Source organism: Sceloporus undulatus, chromosome 6, assembly GCF_019175285.1.
Source record: "Sceloporus undulatus isolate JIND9_A2432 ecotype Alabama chromosome 6, SceUnd_v1.1, whole genome shotgun sequence".
Classification (NCBI taxonomy): domain Eukaryota; kingdom Metazoa; phylum Chordata; class Lepidosauria; order Squamata; family Phrynosomatidae; genus Sceloporus; species Sceloporus undulatus.
In genome coordinates, this window is record NC_056527.1 from 168963849 (window position 1) to 168982184 (window position 18336).

The following is an 18336-nucleotide window of genomic DNA, read 5'->3' on the forward strand; positions in this document are numbered from 1 at the left end:
CCAAGCTGGTCCAAAGGCCCCTGGCAGACAAAGCACATTAAGCCACAATTGCAGGAAAGCCAAGCCTCTCCCCCTTTGCAATCCCAACATCCGGCCTTATAGCCCTCCAGGAAACAGTTCGGTTTCTTCTCGCATGGAGCCCTTGGAGTGCGGGGAGAGATGCTCTGCCTTTTGGGAAAGAAAGGAAGGAGGAAATGAGGAAAAGGAGGTAGCACCTTTAATATGCAGAACACACCATATGGAAAACGGGATTAGATTTAGGAGAAAGAGGTGCAAAAATCAAGGGAAGGAACACGAACAATGTAAGATACGCAGATGACACCATACCACCAGCAGAAAATAGAAAGGGCTTTGTGCAACTATTGAGGAAAGTCGAGAGAGAAAATGCACAAGTTGGGTTATGGATGAACATTTTGTTATTGTTGTTGTCAAGTTGACTTTGATGTATGGTCACCCCACAAATGAGTGACCCCCAAGTCCCCCTTGTGATCTCCTTGGTTGAGTCCAGAATGCGGTTTTCCCTGGTCAGTGTGGCCAAAAAGGTGTTCTTTCCAGATACTGGCTGGACTATATTAGTGACATGGATGTGCATAAGTCCTACTACACACTCAGTGTGAATTCTTCACCATAATAGTGCAACAGATGTATTCTGCTGATAGCAGTGGGAGCAGAGTCACGCCGACAGCAATGTCATGCACTGCAGTTGTGCATCGCAATTGTGCACTGACCGTTGTGGTTGCACATTGCACATAGTGGTTGTGAATTGTGCACTGCAGTTGTGAAACAGCACTCAGTCACTGACATGTTGCACAATGTTGGTATTCTCTGTTTGCAGATATTGACCCTACTGAGGTGATGCTGGATTGCAGCCGATGACCGGGAAGAGACGATGCGCAGCAATGTCTTACACATGGGTAAGATGCCCTGTAGAAGTAGTTGGGCATTTTTGTCCAAAGTGGAATAATAATAATAATAATAATAATAATAATAATAATAATAATAATAATAATTTTTGATGTATATACTGCCTCTCCCGCAGGATCGAGGCGGATTACAATAACGGATAAAATACAATCTAAAATACAACATACATTAAAATGTCTCTTCTTGCTTGCCAGTGCAAAGAGGCACATGGTTTTGTTTTTAAATTTCAAAGTAGGGAGACTGGGCTGCCTATCTCTGCTTCTTCCAAGATGATGGATGAGCAAAGTTCATGGCAAAGTTTTGCTGTCAGATTATCAATGACAAATTTTTCTGAGAAGTCCAGATTTATCAGAAAGCCATTTGGGGCTTTCTAAACAGAGCTATCTGCACAAAAGGAGGATGGTTTCAGCCCCACACAATCCTCAAAAAAGTTATTCTCTTGGCATGCATTTATTTATTTATTCACTGTCAGCCCCAGCGAGGGTTCATTGAAAAGCCCTAGCGCAGCAAAGATATGCTTGGCCGTGTCGTCTCCGTACAAAAGACTCCCCTTTGTTTATTGGCAAACGGAACAAGAATGGGATGAATGCATGCGGACGGCCAGGGAGAGCAATAAAAAGGAGGAGCATTATTTTCCTAGGCCTCAAGCATCTCAGGATTCAGCATGGATCAGGCCATTGTTCAGTCCTACTTGCTGTATTTATAGTAGATGGGCAATGGCCAAAAAAGAGAAGGCAGTGGAGGGATTGGAGTGCTTTGGGAGACCAGGGTTCGAATACCCACTCAGCCATGGAAACCATAAGGAGAGGTGGGATGATGATGATGATGATGATGATTATTATTATTATTATTATTATTATCCTACTGTGTGACCTTAGGCAAGTCACACTCTCTCAGCAGCCGGAAAGGAAGGCAAGAACAAACCCTTTCCAGGACAGGGTTGCCATAAGCCAGGGTGCATGATAACAGCAACTACATTGCCAAAAAGACCCACACTAGACAAGTGTTCTCCAAAGGAGACAAAAGGGGGGAAAGTACACTGGGCCCTTGTTATGCATTGGGCTTTGGTTCCAGGACCCCCATAGATACCAAAATCTGTTCATGTTCAAGCTCCATGAAATGCAATGGCAAAATGGCAAATGCAAAGCCCCATGAAATGCAATGGCCAAGTGACATGCTGCACTATATATATATATATATATATATGATGGCAAAATCAAGGTTTGCTTTTTGGAGTGTATATATTTTAATGTGGATGCTTGAATCTGTGGATAAAAAATATATGTGGATATGGAGGCCTGGATGTAACTCTCCCATCTGTGTCTTTTCCCCCCCATTTCAGCTCTTCTTTGGACAGGTCCTTCACTTCCAGTGCCTTGTTTCCCACCCTTTGCTGCTCAGGACATCTGTCCATCCCCAGGTGAACAGAGGTCCTTTTTTTCCTGGACATGTCCTACATGTCAACCTTCTGTCCAGGAAAGATTCCCTTAGGTCCTCCTTTTGCAGCATGCATTGCAATTTCTAGGAGATGCTTTCAGCTTTAATTTGGCCAGTCCTCCACATTTCTTGGGACATCCTACATTTTTGCCAGTGCCTTGTGTCCCCCCTCCTCTGAATGTTACTACACCTGGCCACCCTCAGGGGTGCCCTCCATTTCCAGTCTTCTGTCCGGGAAGGATTCCCATAGGTCCTCCATTTCCAGCATGCATTGCCTTTTGGAGGAGTTGCTTGTAGCTCTCCTTTGGCCAGGTCCTCCACTTCCCTTGAAACGTCCTCCATTTGGCCAGTGTCTTGTTTCCCACCCTTTGCTGTCCAGGGCATGAGGAGGCCCTCCTTTTCCTGGACATGTCCTCCACTTGCAGCCTTCTGTCCAGGAAGAATGTCCAGCATGCATTGCCTTTTGGAGGACTTGCTTTTAGCTCTCCTTTGGCCAGGTCCTCCACTTCCCTTGGAAGGTCCTCCTCCATTTGGCCAGTGCCTTGGCTGGAGCTGGTCCCCATGGAGGGGCGATCGCGCATCAGTCTTGCTTGGCTTGGCTCGCCTTCCTCTTCCTCCTCTTGGAGCCAGAGGCCGGGGGCGCGCCTGTCTGCCTCGTGCACGCGCCCACTCTCTCCTCCTCCTTCTGCTGCTGCTGCTGCTGCTTCTGGGAGGCAGACTGCCTTCCTCTCTTCTTCCTCCTCCTCCTCTTCTTCCTTCTCTTCTTCCTCGCCCAGACTTTCCCTGCTTCCCTTCGCCGGAGAGAACTTTCTGCATGACTGTTCTTAAGGTAAGCAGACACCTTCTTCTTCTTTTTTGGAAGAAGGGAGCTTGCATCCCCTTGGCACCCCTTTGGCATCCTTGCCTCTCCATCCTTGCCATCCTCGTTGCCATCTGCAGACTCTTGTCTCTCCGCCTTCCTTCCTTCCTTCCTGCATCCATCCATCCTTCCTTTCCTCCTTCCTTCCGAGTGGAAATGCTTTGTCACCTTCCGGGGGCCCTTTCTCCCCCCCCCCCCCCTTTCCAGAATTTTTTAAAAAGGACTTTTTTGCAACATCCTTATTTTGTCTTTTTATTGCATCCTTATTATTGCAATAATAATAATAATAATAATTGCAATGGTAAGGATGCAATAACAATTGCAATGATAAAGATGCGATGATAATTGCAACAATGAGGATGCAATGAGGATGGCAAGGATGGGGATGTAATAATAATAATAATAATAATGGCAAGGATAAGGATGTAATAATATTAATGATAATGGCAAGGATAAGGATATAATAATAATGGCAAGGATAAGAATGTAATAATACTAATAACAACAGCAATAATATGGATGCAAATATAGTTTCAATAATAAAGTCAAATTGCAATGACAAGGATGCAATGATCACTGCAACAAGAAGGATGCCATAATAATGGCAAGAATAAGGATGCCATAATAATAATAATAATAATAATAATAATAATAATAATAATAATGGCAAGGATAAGGATACAAAAATAATTTCAACAACAAAGTACAGTTTTGCAATGGTAAGGCTGCAGTAACAATTGCAATGATAAGGATGCAGTGAGGACTGCAACAATGAGGATGCCAGGATACTAAATATGCCACAGTAAGTGCAATAATGTAGCCCCAAACCTCCCTTTTTTGATCAGAATTGCAACAATTGTGGCATCCTTGTTAACTTTTGCAGGCTTGGGCCTCCCCCAAGCTGGGTCTTTGCTTGTTTTCGGAGGGTGCAAACTATTTCTCGGTTGCCTCCTTGCCTACACACATGCGGGCGCCTGCATCCACACACTGCAGTTTTAACCCATTGAGGAACCAGCCTCAAAGCAAGGCAAGGGTGGCTCCTGTGGCCCAGCTCTACTCCGGATTAAGAGCTCCAGCTTGGCCAGAGAGGCCAGGACTGCTTTTTCCCTCAAAGGTGGGCATCAGGCCTTTGCAGGTGGCTTCTGCGGAAGGAGAAGGTGGGCATGGCAAAGGTGAGCCCTGGTTAGGAACTAGAAGGGTGCATCTGCACTGCAGAATTGATGCACTTTGTCACCACTTTAACTGCCACGCCTCCATGCCACAATATGCTGGGATGTGCTATTTGGTGAGGCATTTAGTCTTCTCTCTCTGGAGCCACAACAAACCGTAAATCCCATGATTCCACATCAAGGAGCCATGACAGCTGAAGTGGTGTCAAACCGGATTGTTTCTGAGGTGTTGCAAAATGGCAGCTATGTCTATCCCATAATGGAACTAGGCCCTCTTTGGGCCCCAAGTCCTAGAAAGTTAACTCATCCCTTAGTAAACCCATCCAGGGGTAACTGTGCTGGTCAGGTAGCAAAGTGCAATAACATGCAAAACCCACCACAAAATGGGGATGCCTTTATGGGGCCGACCAAAAGGTGCATAATCCACGTTGCAAGCTTTGCAGGGGAGCGTCAAAAGGTTGCAATATGTATTTTGTCCATTTTGGTTGACCCCCATAAAGGTACCACTGTTTGGGGGATTTTGGATGTTATTGTACCTAGCCTACATTAGGTACAATAACACCCCAAATCCACAAAACAGTGGTACCATTACTGTCTCACTGCTGCACTTTCTTCAGTGCAAGCTCTTGTGTGTGTCTGCATTGTACAGTTATTTCAGTTTCATACCATGCTAACAGCAACACCATGCAGGTGCCTGGGATTTACAGTTTGATCTCATTGTTATGTGTCTTCATGTCATGTCACACTATCCTAGTTTTTAGAGGAGATTTGCCATTGCCTTCCTCTATCAGTGGTTCTCAAACTTCAGATTCTCCAGATATTTTGGAACTCCATCTCCCAGAATCCTTGAACACTGGCCAAGCTGCCCGGGAATTCTGGGAGTTGAAGTCCCAAACAGTTGGCAGTCCGGAGTTTGAAAACCAGTGGCCTACATCACCTGGGGCCCTATTGCATTGCAAGTTATGGCTCTATGATTCCACTTTAACTGTCCTGGCATCATCCCATTAAATCCTGGGATTTGTAGTTTTGTAGATTCATATCTCTCTGTTGCGGAGCTCTGGCGCCACACCAAACTGCAAATCTCAGGGTCCCATAGGGTGAAACCATGACAGTTGGTATGGTGGGGCAAACTGACCCAATGAGCTTGATTCTCCTATCAAATAGAGCCCCATTGTGACACGGGTTCAAATTCAGCCATGTCCGTCATTTGCTGGGCTAATAGTTGATACAAGGTTAAAATGAACCAATAATCGGTTTCTCTCCAAGTGCAAATACAGTAGATAGCATTGTTACATTTAGAATTGCAGCTGCAGTTTCAAAATCCGTAAAATATTTTGGCAAGGGATGGGAAGCAATGGCCATCGGTGGTGGCTGGTGACTTTCGTGTCAATGGGGCAGTGGATCTACTGCGGGATTTAGTCCCATTTTAGAGGGAATAATAAAGTTCAGGACCTTGGATAGCTCCTTTAAATCACTGTTTTGGATTCTCTGCCCCATTGACCACCGTTGATTCCCATGGGATTCTTTCCCGCATAGGGAACAATATTTTCATAAGACCGTAACAACATTTCTCAGATGAAGGGATTCTATTCCTAGATTTATAGTAAAATATACAACTCTCTGTCTCACATACAGACACAAAAACTGTGTGAATCTCAGGGTTTGTTCCCAGGGAACATACAGCGGGCGCTCTGCGTTCACTGGGGTTCACTACTTTCCCTTCTACTTTGCCAAGCAGTATTGCCTTTACCAGTGAGCCATGCCATCTTATGATCTGTCCTAAGTATGATAGGCTTAGTAATTTTGACTTCTAGGGAGAGTTCTGGCTTGTTTTGATCCAGGACCCATTGACTGGTCTTTTTTTGGCAATCCACAATACCCATAAAGTTCTCCTCCAGACCCACATTTCAAATATTTACATATTCTCTTCATGTTGCTTTCTTCACCGTCCAGCTTTCATGCCCAGCTTCCTTTCCAAATCCTGCCTGTTTTGACCCTGATTTCTTGACTATCGTCTCCATTTTGATTAACCATTGAGCCAAGATGCAAAAAATTCTGTAACAGTTCCAGTGTCTTCATCATCCGCTTTAAAGTCACACAAATCATCGGCAGTCTTTATTTTCCTTAATGTTCAGCTGTAACCCTACTTCTGTGCTTTCTGCTTTGATTTTCCTCAACAGTCATTCCAAGTCTTGGCTATTTTCGGCTAGCAGTATGCTGTCATATCTTTAACGTTGATGTTCCTTCCTCCGGTTTTCACGCCTCCTTCCTCCACGTCTAATCCAGCTTTCTGGATGACATTAGAAAGCAGTAAATTATGATTTGCTTAGCTTTTTATGCATTCATCACTATGCACGACTGGGGATTTAGTCACTGCAAGGTCTTATGGGGATCTGGGGAATCACAGTCCAAAAAAAGGAACTTTTCCAAACTCTGGTGTCTCTAGTTGTGTTTTGCTTGGTCCAAGGAGTCTTCTCTTTGCAGCTTCTTTTTAAATTTCACAGTTGGGTCAGTCTGGAAATTGCCATTATCGCTGGACAGCTATGAGCAAATATCTCCTGTTCAGTTGAGCCAAGTGTTTTTTTGCAAAGAACTTGCCTGTGCCCAAAAGTTTCCTGCTCCCAGAATGAAAATAAAATGCAACTCTTCTGGGCCTTGTTTCCTTGCAAGTATAGCTCCCATTTGCAATAGCAATGTGACCCCAGGGAGGCATTGGGCTGGTTGGCTTTTAAGTATTTCCTTCTTCTTTTCTTTTTTAAATAAGAAGTGACACTTCCCATGTTGTATTTCTTTTCAAAATTTGCTTTGCAAGCATTAACTCTGTCCTCTCCGGGAAAGCTGCTCCCTGAATGCGTTCCCTTGTTCTTTTGGCCGAGCAAGTCTTTTTGACTTTCCACAATCTGCCTTATAACTGACATAATAAAATGTGAGAAAGGGATCTTTGAAGTGCTCACTTTAATCCAGTCACGGTTTAACTCCAGTGATTTGAAGCTAGGGAAGTCCTCTGAATTAATGCAGATCATTAACTTAAAGGTCCCTATGTTTGCTTTGACAGTTTCAGCCAGATTCTATACATGTTTGCTTGAAATTAAGTCTCACTACATTCATGGCGACTGGTTTCCATGTAAGTGTGAATCGGTTTGCTCTTGAATGATCTAAGGCCAAGGCAACATTGAAGTGTGGTTACAACTCAGAGACAAAGCGGTGTGTATTGTGAAGAGAGGCAACGCAATGGGGGATATGGTCTTTGCCACTTGCTGGCTGTGATCATGGTTGCATAGTGTAATTCTTCACTTTTCGAATGACATGTTGATAGGTTGGAATCTTTTTTGCTACCATACACCTGTAAAGGCTGTCATATCCGTGTTGGCCCTATAGCAAAGTACAATAACTTCCCAAATCCACAAAAACAGTGATACCTTTACTGGCCAACCCAAATGTGCAAAATCCACAATGCAAGCTTTCAAAGCTCCGCTGGGTTCTTCATCAGGCAAAGGTGTTAAAAATCAAACAGGAGAAAGAAAGAAAAATGACAAGGTTGGAGTCATAGGCCTACTATTTTGTCAAGGTGTTGTTATGTTTGTTCTGAGTTAGGATAGTACAGAGGGATATCTGTGTAGGTGGAGGCCATTCATCCTTCTTAACCATGTGGGATCTGGCAATGCTGCTTTACCACACGTATGTGCCCATGTCAAATGTGCAGTGCACAACTATGCACATTGCATGAATGTAACTGTGAACAAATGCACAATGCAAACCATGCAGAATGGCACTACATTTGAAACTGCTTGCACAGCCTTGAACTGAATATAGACTTTCCACTTCAGACAAAATGTCCAGCTGATTCTGTAGAGGATTTGATGTAGGGTTCTGGCCAGGACTGCCTGCCCCTTCCTCTTTCCTAAAAGAAAGTGGAGCGGGGGGGATTTTGACTCCAAGGTGAATCTTCAGGCAGCTATCATGGGGTTTCTACAATCTTCCAGTTGGGCTGAAGACTGTGGAGATACCACCTGTAGCCCCACACTTTAATCCTCTTTGACCCCATAAGGATTGCACAGGAGCTAAAAATATCCCCCGTTACCTGGAATCCCTGATCGCTGAGGTGCTTCTCCTGATGAAGCTCATTAGAGGAAATCTCCCAGGCTAAAAATGGCCACCTTCCCCTGAGATCTCTCCTGAGATGGTCACCTAAACTGGGGTCAGAGGGAGGAGTGGAGTCAGAAGATCCTTTCCCCGTTTCTTTGAGTCCCTCTATCCCAGAAGTGAGGCACCTCATGCCCTGGGTCCTAATCCAGCTCTCCTGGCATGGGGAAAAAACCAAACCCCAAGGGACCCCACAGATCAGTAGCCAAGCGGTCAAACAGGGGTTCCCCAGCCCCACCTTCTGAGTTCGACCCTCCAGGAAGGAAGAGAGCCAATGCAAAACAATGCCTCCGTGTCCATCCCAGCGAGGTGGCCAAGACCATCCAAGGCAGAACATCCACATTCAGTTCACAATGGTACAAAGGAAGATCTGCAGGCAATGCCATTCCACAGGCATGATGCACACAGAACATCATACATCTGTGTGCAGGTGCACAAGAGCATGTGGTTGCAAATCTGACTGTGCAAATTCACTCTCGAGGTGCCCACTGTGCAATTACATTGACAAGGCCAGAAGGTCTCTATGCCAGCATTTGGGAGAAGAGTTTCCAGATTAGGTGCTCTTTCCTGACAGAAGCTGAGTCCCAGGATGTATCTACATTGCTCAGTCACCATAGTTTGATACCGTTTTCACTGTTGTGGCTCAGTCCTATGTAAACTTGGGATTTGTGGCTCTCCATCAACCCAGTTGGCACTGACCCTGGAAACTGGACTGGTTTTGGGATGTCTTACAATGAAGAGCAATGCTAAATTCTCCTTTGCCCGTTTGGAAGCCTCCTCTGCCACTTTCTATTTGGTGGGCATGAAAGCCTGCCAGCAAACACAGATGATGGGGTGTCTCCCGGGAACTTGCACTGCGTTGTCCACTTGTCTGCTCCTGTTCCCAAAGAGAGGCACTGATGGGAGAATTGAAGGAATGCCGCAGCGCAGGGCTAGTGAAGATGGTTGGTATGGCAACCTAAGAACAGCGGAGGAGGCAAAAAGGAGAGTTTGCAGATGGGGTGGTGTCTCTGCAAACTGATGTTTTTGAAGCACATGCTAAAGGCCTGCAAAACCAGGGAGGCACAGCCATCCCACAACAGTTTGTACTCCGAGTAACAGCTGGACATTTGTTCCTTTGGGTAAGGAAAACATGGCCAGATTCCTACTAGTGTCTCATCCCAGCATACATTCCCCTACAGAACCAGTTGGACATTTTTGTCTGATGCAGAGTTGTCCATGTTTTCCGTTCAAGGGTGAAAAAACAGAATTGCACACAGAATGGCATTGCTTGTGACTGAGCATCACTGGCTACACAATTCCACAATTCATGGACATAGGTCTATGAACATAGCGTTATGCTCCGTCTCCTTGATGTTGGGTCTCGGTTGATGTGTGATGACTCACAGCAAAGAATGGGCTGTCACTGATTCAACGGCACCATGTGGGCATCTCATGTCAGAGCGCATTGGATGTTTTGGTTGAGTGAGTCCAAACAGCTGCCCCTCCTCAAGACCCAGTTGATGCATCACTCATTCTCTTAACATTTAATCCCTGTCCACTTGACTGGCCACTGGACTGGAAAGTGCATTGGGTTGGAGGGGAAGGGAGACAGATGAAACTTCCAGTTGGGCTTGTAGGCCTTTGCAAAGATGCATTTACTTTGTTGTAGCTGCAGACCCCATCAGGGAAGGGAGCCTGGACACTGCAAGTGTGCGATCCCAAGATTGCCAAAGATTTTTTGAGTCTGTGGCCAAGGTTTTTCAGGGGGAGACTTACCATGAAGCTGTGCACAGCTGGAGCTATGACGCATCTTCCCCTCAATTCAACCCACCATCACCAGTGCCATGCCCACCCATGTTTAAGGCTTCCCAGTCCATCTCAGCAATATCAGACTGGGATGCACCAGTTTGGGAACGGATGTGCTGGTTAGCACATTAGGCTGGGACTTCCTTTATATTAGATCCTCTGCCAGGCCAGGCCAGAGCAGGTTAAAGCATCAGACCTAGGCTAGAAATCTTGAGAAAGTATATGTTTCGGAAGTGGTGAGGACACCTCTCTCGTTGGGCATGTACTAGTTGGCTCCTTAGCCCTCTGCTTTTTGCTGATCACATTTCAGGATGCATTTTGGATGCCAGAGGAGACAGCTCAGCGCTCCGGGGGACCTGGTACAGTTCTTCCCTTGCTGCCCCTCTTTCATCAGGCCTGACTGACCCATTGTGAATGGGCCAATAATAGGCATAGTGTCCCCTGGAGATGTGGCTTTTGCTCCCTCCTCTCCAGGGAATCAAAGCACTCTCATTCAGTCGGTCGAAGGCTTTCTCCTCTCAGCCTGGGGCATTGCGGGTCGGTGGGTTGTGTAGACAAAGAGCTTTAGGTTTCCCAGTACCTTAAGATGTTATTTTTTGCACTCCAGTTCATCCAGCAATGGTACTTCCATCTTTCTGGACAGAATGGCTGATATCCTACATTGTCCCAATGTGGCAAAAATATCGACCCATTGAGTTATATTGCCACTGCAGAAACCCTTTACTGAATGTATGTGTATAGCCAGTTTGAGTGTTGCCTAGGACTCTAGGAGACCAGGATTCAAGTCCCCACTTGTCCATGGAAACCCATTGGCTCACCTTGGGCATATCACACTCTCTCAGCTTCAGAGGATGGCACTGATGGCAAACCCTTTGCCAAGAAAACCTTGCTGTCCTTCCATTACTCAACAATATTGTGCAAGATGCATGCATGAGCTGGTCTTCCTTCTTAGATGTGCATCGGATGTGTGGTTCTATGTGTGGCAGTCTGCTTATGCCGAGCATGACCATTTTCTGTGATTTCCGCTCCTATGCCAACAACCACCAGCTTGAGTCCCAGTTTTGGGGAAAGATGGGGTACAACTAAAGGGAACAATAACAGTAGCAGCAAAAACAACAGGGTTGTAGCAGGTGTTCCATAGGAGACAATGTGGTGTCTTCCTATTCCCAGACTACCAGAGATTTCCTGATAAGCTGCTTTGTGCAGAATTGGGGAGGAAGAGGCAACATGATGGGGAATAAATCATTGTAATATGTTAATCCTTAAATGACAAGAGTAGAAGATAGATGCAGCTTAGTAGATATCTGTTCTTAACTGTTCAACCTACCCATTGGAAGCTAAGGACACATCTCAGGGAGGTTGTTGCATGAATTCTGACTCCTTTACCAGGGGAGCGAATCCCTTGTTGCTGGCATTTACATTCCCCAAACTTTTCATCGGACCTATAGATGCAGCAACCCCATGCTCTGCCTTCCTCCGTGGGATATACATGGCTCCGAGTCTGTTGTCTGTAGTTTCCATTGCCTTTCTGAGTCCAAATGTGGTCTCCAGCTAGGGCTGCCATTGGAGTTAAAAAGCACCTCTCGCTCTTTCTCTGGCCATCATCAGCCATGTGTGAATGTAACTAATGGGATAGCTCTCCTAGCTGGCAGGAGATGTTTTGCTCGGGGGTCTGTTTGTTTGTTTGGCATTTGCTCATTTCAGAAGAACAGGCCTGGGGTTGAATCTGCGTAGGAGAGAGTAGAGTTTGGAGGCGGCTATTGGTTTTTCCTGCTTTAGCTCATTATGGGAGGCAAAGTGTGGGAGAGATGAGGCTGTGACTGCTGCCCATAGGTTTGCAATGCTAAAGTCCCCCCTTCCTCACCTCCAGGCCCTGTGTGTCCATATTACATCTGCTACGCAAGGCTCAAGACTGAGGGAAGCACCCACTCAATGCAAAAATCTTGCAGGAATCATCCTTACACTGCATGGTCTAAACCAGGGCTATGAATCCTGCAGACCTCCAGATGTAGGCAGATTGCAACACCCAGCATCCCCTAGTTAGCATAGCTAAGGATGAGGAATACTGGGAGCTGTAGTCCAACAGAATTGAGGGCCCCCATCATGATTCCCACTTCTGGCTGAAATCCGGTTGCTACTCCTAAGTAGATTCTGGAGTTACAGAAGTGCTTACTATTTAGGAATGGATCCAGCAGTTCTAGAACTAAATAAAACTAGAGAAGATCCTGAAGTGTCAAGATATATCATTGAATACTAAAGTCAGGATTGTTCATGCTGTCCTATTTCCTCATTTCTATGTAAGGCTGTGAAAGGTGGACAGTGAAGAAAGCTGAAAGGAAGAAAATCAACCCATCTGAGATGTGGTTCAGTGGATACTGTGGATGGTCAGAAGACAAATAAACAGGTCCTAGAGTAAGTCAAATTTCAACTCTTCCTGGAAGCCAAAGTGACTAAACTGAGACAGTCAGACTTTGGCCATATCATAAGAAGACACAGCTCACTGGAAAAGACAATGATGCTTAGTGAAGTAGAAGGAAAAGAGGAAGACCACATTCCAGATGAAAGCACTCAATGAGAGAAGCCACAGCCATGAATCTGCAAGACCTGAGCAGGGATGTTGATGATGACTTGGAGAACTCTCATTCATGGGTTTGTCATAAGTCATGGTCAATTTGACAGTTAACAATAACAAAGTCTAGTTGGTACGTAGAGAGATCTTGTAGCACCTTTGAGACTAACTCAAAGTCTAGTTGGAATGAATAACTGGATTTAGGCCTACAGATGTTCTCCAGCTCCCAGTATTCCTTGCCATTAATGATGCTAGCTAAGACTCATAGGAGTTGCAATCCCCAACTATCTGCTACACTTTCCCCACCAAAGACCTGTGGCTTCTGAGCAATCGATTTCTACCTTTTTTCCATTTTAAAGTTCTCCAGTAGGGCTCAGGGGTTGTTGATGTTTTGCAGCAGGCAAGGATTAGACTGCCTTGAGTCGCAAGGTAAGCCTATTTGGCTAACTTCAAGTGCATTTGCAAAACATGCAGACCGAGCTGATTTAAATAAGTTCATCAGGGTTAATTCTAGTCAAAGGGAGCACAGAGAGAGAGACTGAGAGAGCAACTGAGAGAGGCAGAAAGAGAGAAGCTTTGTAAACCTTGATTTAGTCATGAGATATCCTCCCAAGAAAACCCCACGGAATCAACAAGAGGCAGGGAGGGATAGGAATGAAGAAAACACAAGGCATTTTTCTTGGAGAGAAAGATGGAAGAAGAAGACCCACAAAGGAGACAAAGCGGCAAGAAAGGCATGCTTTCCATTGTTCTTTTGCCCTTTCACTTACTGGACAATTGAACGGCAAAAATGGGAGTTGCATTGGCTGCGATTCAACCAAATGCTTGGCATTGAAATATCTTTCTTCACCAGCCTTTCTCTAACCAGCCAATTCTGAGGACCGTATCCAAGCCTGCCAAGCAACAGACTGCTTTTTGCACGCTGCCCAATAACCAAGGCAGCAAGATGCAAACATGAAATTAGAAACAAAGGTAAAAAGCACCAGCAGCGTAAAAGCCAAAATAAGGCAGGAAGCAGGAGATACAGGTTGAATATCTCTTCTCTGGAATTCTTACCAAGAAAATCCCTGATAGGTTTGCTTTAGGATTTCCATAAAATGGAAATTATTTGAAGGCACATAACAACAGCAAGTATAGATAGAAAGATTACAAATGGATAAAATTACACAAAAACATTTATGACATCAAGGTTTTGTTTTTGTTTTTTTCCAAAGTCACAGACAGAGAAAGGATCCTTATTTATGCGGGACTAAGCCGTGCAGAATAATCTTGAGTCATAGACCACTGGCAACTTACAGCTATCACATTGAATTTCAGTGAGTCTTGCAAATGTGCATTGCGATTGTCAGCAAGCCGTTCATTTTACTAATCGTGTTTTCCACATTTTTCTCAGCCATTCTTATTTTTGTGGGGTAGATGTGAATATTTTAGTGTGTACCTTCCAAGAGCCTGGCAGTGCCCAGTGAATCTAGTGGGTTTGCATGACAAACATCGTAGTTTTGGGAAGGAAGATGTGGAATCACTGGAAGAAGTGGCTAAATGATAAATAAAAATATGTCCTGGGCTTTAGCACATGACTGTCTTATGTGCAAAAAGCCCATTCTACACAACAGGGGCAGGTAACAATGTGGGGAGGGTCAGTGGGGCAATTTCCAAACCCAAGTCCCCATCCCTGGATCACACCTTATATCTCAGTCTCAAATCCTCCATTTACTTCTATGGCTGCTCTCAAAATAGAGACAGGAAAAGACAACTTAATTTTCTGTTGCCATTTTGAGAACACCTGCAGAGGAAAATACTTACATTTGCAAACTGGAGTGATGTCAAACTGCACTATTTCTGCAGAAATATTAACATATTAGCTGACCTGATACGTTAAGACAAAAGCATCTAAATGCAGTTAAAGCAGCCAAAGATGGGTTAGAGCCATGCAGATGTGCAAAATTAGGACCCCATCTTGTGGCAGTGAGTCCCAAAAGTTAAGGACACACTAAAAACCCACCATTACTATACTGTTTCTCTGCTTCCAGAGGATGACCCTTTAATTCTAGTCTGTAGAGAGAGGTGGTAAAAAAACCCCACAGTTCAGTATGTTAATTTTGCAAAGCTCTTTCTCCTTTCCTCCCTTATCAATGAAGCCTGCCCACCTTTCCTGGCTTTCTTTATGCCCAGTGAGATGGTGGCACGCTGAACTCTGGCCAAGCTGTCCTTTCCTGCCCTTGAAATTGGTATCATGTCCTCCTGCAATCTGCGTAATCTTTTCAGCCAGGACACGTCCATCCAAAGGAGGTCATGGTTGCCCCAGCCTTTGGGGAGGGCAGGAATGTCAAAAGGCCAAAGGCTTTTGGGGGGCAGGGTGGGGACAGTGGCCTCAGGGAGCTGTGCCCCGGTGGTTGGTGTCCAGCTCTGGCCTGGGGGGTCCTCTTCTGCGTTAAAAGTGGCCGTTGTTTGCATCCAATCTGCTCAGAAGAACATCGTCCATCTGTTGCTCAAGGTCGCCGCATCCGAAGCGGGTTCTGGTGCACAGGCTGCAGAGCCGGTTGGCGTGGGGAGAGTCACGTCAGCTTCCTGCTGGCAGAGCATCTGGCCGTCTGGTACATCAGGCGGAGGAGGGATTGCCTCCCTTTCCTTCTTTCTCTGGAGATGGCCCAGGGAGGCTGTAGCTCAGGCCCATTGCCTGGTGCAAATCCACCCTCAGGTAGCTCCACTCTGGTTGCAATCCTTTCTGCTGAATTATGCAATTGTCCTATTTGTTGTTATGTGCCATCAAATCATTTCTGACTTATGGCAACCCTACATCAACCCTATCAGGGGGTTTTCTTGGCAAGATTTATTCAGAGGAGGTTTGCCATGGCTTTCCTCTGAGGCTGAGAGAGAGTGACTTGCCCAGGGTCACCCAATGGATTTACATGGCCAAGCTGGGAACTGAACCTGGTTCTCCAGAGTCACAGTCCAGCGTCCAAACCACTCCGCCATGCTGGCCCACATGGGATCAGTTGCTTAAAAAAGGGAGGCTGTAGCTCAGGCTCATTGGGAAACAATGATGGAAATCCTGCCTGGGGCAAACTCACACTCAAGGAGTTCCACTCTGGTTGCAATGCTTTGTGCTGAATACTGACATTATGCAATTGTCCCATTTGTTGTTATAGAATGTTACAGAGTTGGAAGAAACCACAAGGGCCATCCAGTCCAACCTCACTGCCATGCAGGAACTCTCAGTCTGTTGTGCGCCTTCAAATCATTTCAGACTTATGGCAATCCTAAGGCAACCCTATTGTAGGGTTTTCTTGGCAAGATTTCTCCAGAAGGTTTTTTGCCATTGTCATCCTCTGAGTTTGAAAGAGTGTGACTTGCCTGTGAGTTTCCATGGCTCAGCCAGGATTCAAACCCTGCTCTCCAGAGTCACATTCCAGTGTTCACTCCGCCACACTGGCTTTTGTGGTTCAACAGGTGCAGCTTGTTTTGCAATGGACATGCGCTGGAGAAGGTCATGGGGTGCTTGATTCTTGCCTTTGGAAGTCTGATATTTTTGCAACCCTCAGTGAGACCTTTCTGAGATTCTTTCCTGCCAGGCATCCTTGCAGCCTGACCATTTTAAGCAGCTGCCGCCGCCGCCGCCACAGTTTGCGTTCAACAGGAGCAGATGATAAGCCATTGGGTTTGCCTTGGGTCCCTCTCTGTTTCCTTGGGCAGCCTCCCTTTCTGCTCCAGCCGCTTTCTCCCCTCCAGCGTCAGCGATGAGATAATCCTTCTGGAACAGTCCGGCCTGCTGGCCATGTCAAGCCAAGTTTTTAAAAACACAGAGAGGGTTGTGAAAAAATAAAATATTCTGCTTCTCCAAAGCCCCAATTTCTTTTCCCGCCCCGTTGATCAGCTTATAATGTAAGCGTGGGACAGAGCGAGCCGGGAAAGAGCTTTTCAGTTAATTGGTGTAAATGCAACTCCTGGACAAATGCAAGAGAAAAACAATCCGGCCAGCCTGGCCCTCTGGCTTGTCCTGGCTCTCAAGCTAGCCATATAACACTGCAGAGCTTGTGGATGGGGAAATGTTTTTGACGTGACGGATCCCCGGTTTTTGGCAGCTTAACAAGCGCCACTGTCTCAGTGCTTCCAACACAAACCGAATTGGAAAGGCTCCCCTTCTCTGTCCTCCTCCGCTACCAAAAATTACTCCCACCCCATTGAAGCTGACTGGCTTGTGTTTAAGTTTATGTGGAGACCACACTGGGAATGGCAAATTGTCCTTTTCCCACCGTGAGAATATGACTTGTTGGCAACATCGGCAGTGGAGAATTCCTCTTGCCTTCCAAAGACATCTCCTCCATTGGCGGATCTTCTTCCACCGCACAAAGGTGGGCAGCCTCCAAAGACTGGGAATCTATTGGTGTCTTACACACTTGTTCATTTCCCTGTGGAAACGGATGGATTTTTATTTTATTTGTATGATGTGGGATGTTTGCATTCAGCTCGAGGTTGCAGAAGTGGCATCAGACATCCAGGGCCATAAACGCATGCAGATGTGCAAGTGTGTATATGCTGCACATATCTGTTGCATGTGTGTACACACATTGGGTTGTGCATTCAGCTGTACATTCAGTTAGGCATTTGGGTACGCGGTTATTGCAATCAATGCATAACTCCGCCTGGCGAGATTTATTTACACAATTCAAATGCAGGATCTTGTTCAAAGGACTGTTGTGATACATTTTAGGACTACAACTCCCCAAATTCCCCATGACCCATGGATATTAGAGTCTCTCAAAGTTGCTTTTTTCCATCTTTGGTTCTAGAACAAGGAAATGGGGAATAGGCAACCTTCCAAAAGTTGTCATCCCTCAACATCGGCATTGCTGATTAGGAGTGATGGGAGCTGCAGTCTATCAGCATATTCTAAAGGTCCATCCTTAAACTCAGCTCTTTGGTCCATGCCAAGTTTCCCTGCTGTTCTCACAGCCAGCGTTAATTGGAAACACAACTCATTGATCGTTCCCAATTATTTGTGGCGTTTGGAAGGCTTCTGTTTTAATAGGCCATGGAAGAGTGGCTGCCAGCTCTTCAGAATGCTAATTTTTCCCAGGTCGCACCTTCTTCTTTTTGCTTGCCTAGGACTAGTGTCAGAAACAGGTCCGAAAATGGGGCCCAAGCTAGATGTTAAAGTTTTCTCTGGTTGAGATGATGTTTTAAAAAGGGATGGGAGCATTCTCCTGCTGAAATCCTGAAGGTGTTTTACTCATGTGTAAGTTCCCCCATGCAGTTTTGTCTTATGCGGAATGTCTGTACTGAGTTCAGGTTTGTGGAAGTAGAGTTGCACATGGGTTGTGCAATCTGTTGCTCGTTTGTGCATTTGGTGATACAATGTCAGGGAACTGATGCTGTAAAAGCATGGGCTCCTAAAAAAGACAGATAAATGGCTCGTAGAGCAAATCTACAGCACTATATAAATAAAG

The 18336-nt window shown here is 45.6% G+C and overlaps 1 protein-coding gene across 2 annotated transcripts in view; it reads left to right on the forward strand.

Annotated features, from left to right (window-relative positions):
• The first annotated feature begins 838 nt into the window (after window positions 1-838).
• Window positions 839-18336, forward strand: part of CORO2B (coronin 2B) — a 48249-nt gene continuing 30751 nt past the window's right edge. Inside the window, exon 1 of one of the 2 annotated variants that reach the window (XM_042472329.1) lies at window positions 839-914. In XM_042472329.1, coding sequence (XP_042328263.1) covers window positions 873-914 — 42 coding nt within the window. In that variant the 5' untranslated portion in view covers window positions 839-872. Of the gene's footprint in view, window positions 915-3069; window positions 3191-18336 lie in introns of those variants that run through there. The other variant, XM_042472330.1, reaches the window with a different exon arrangement.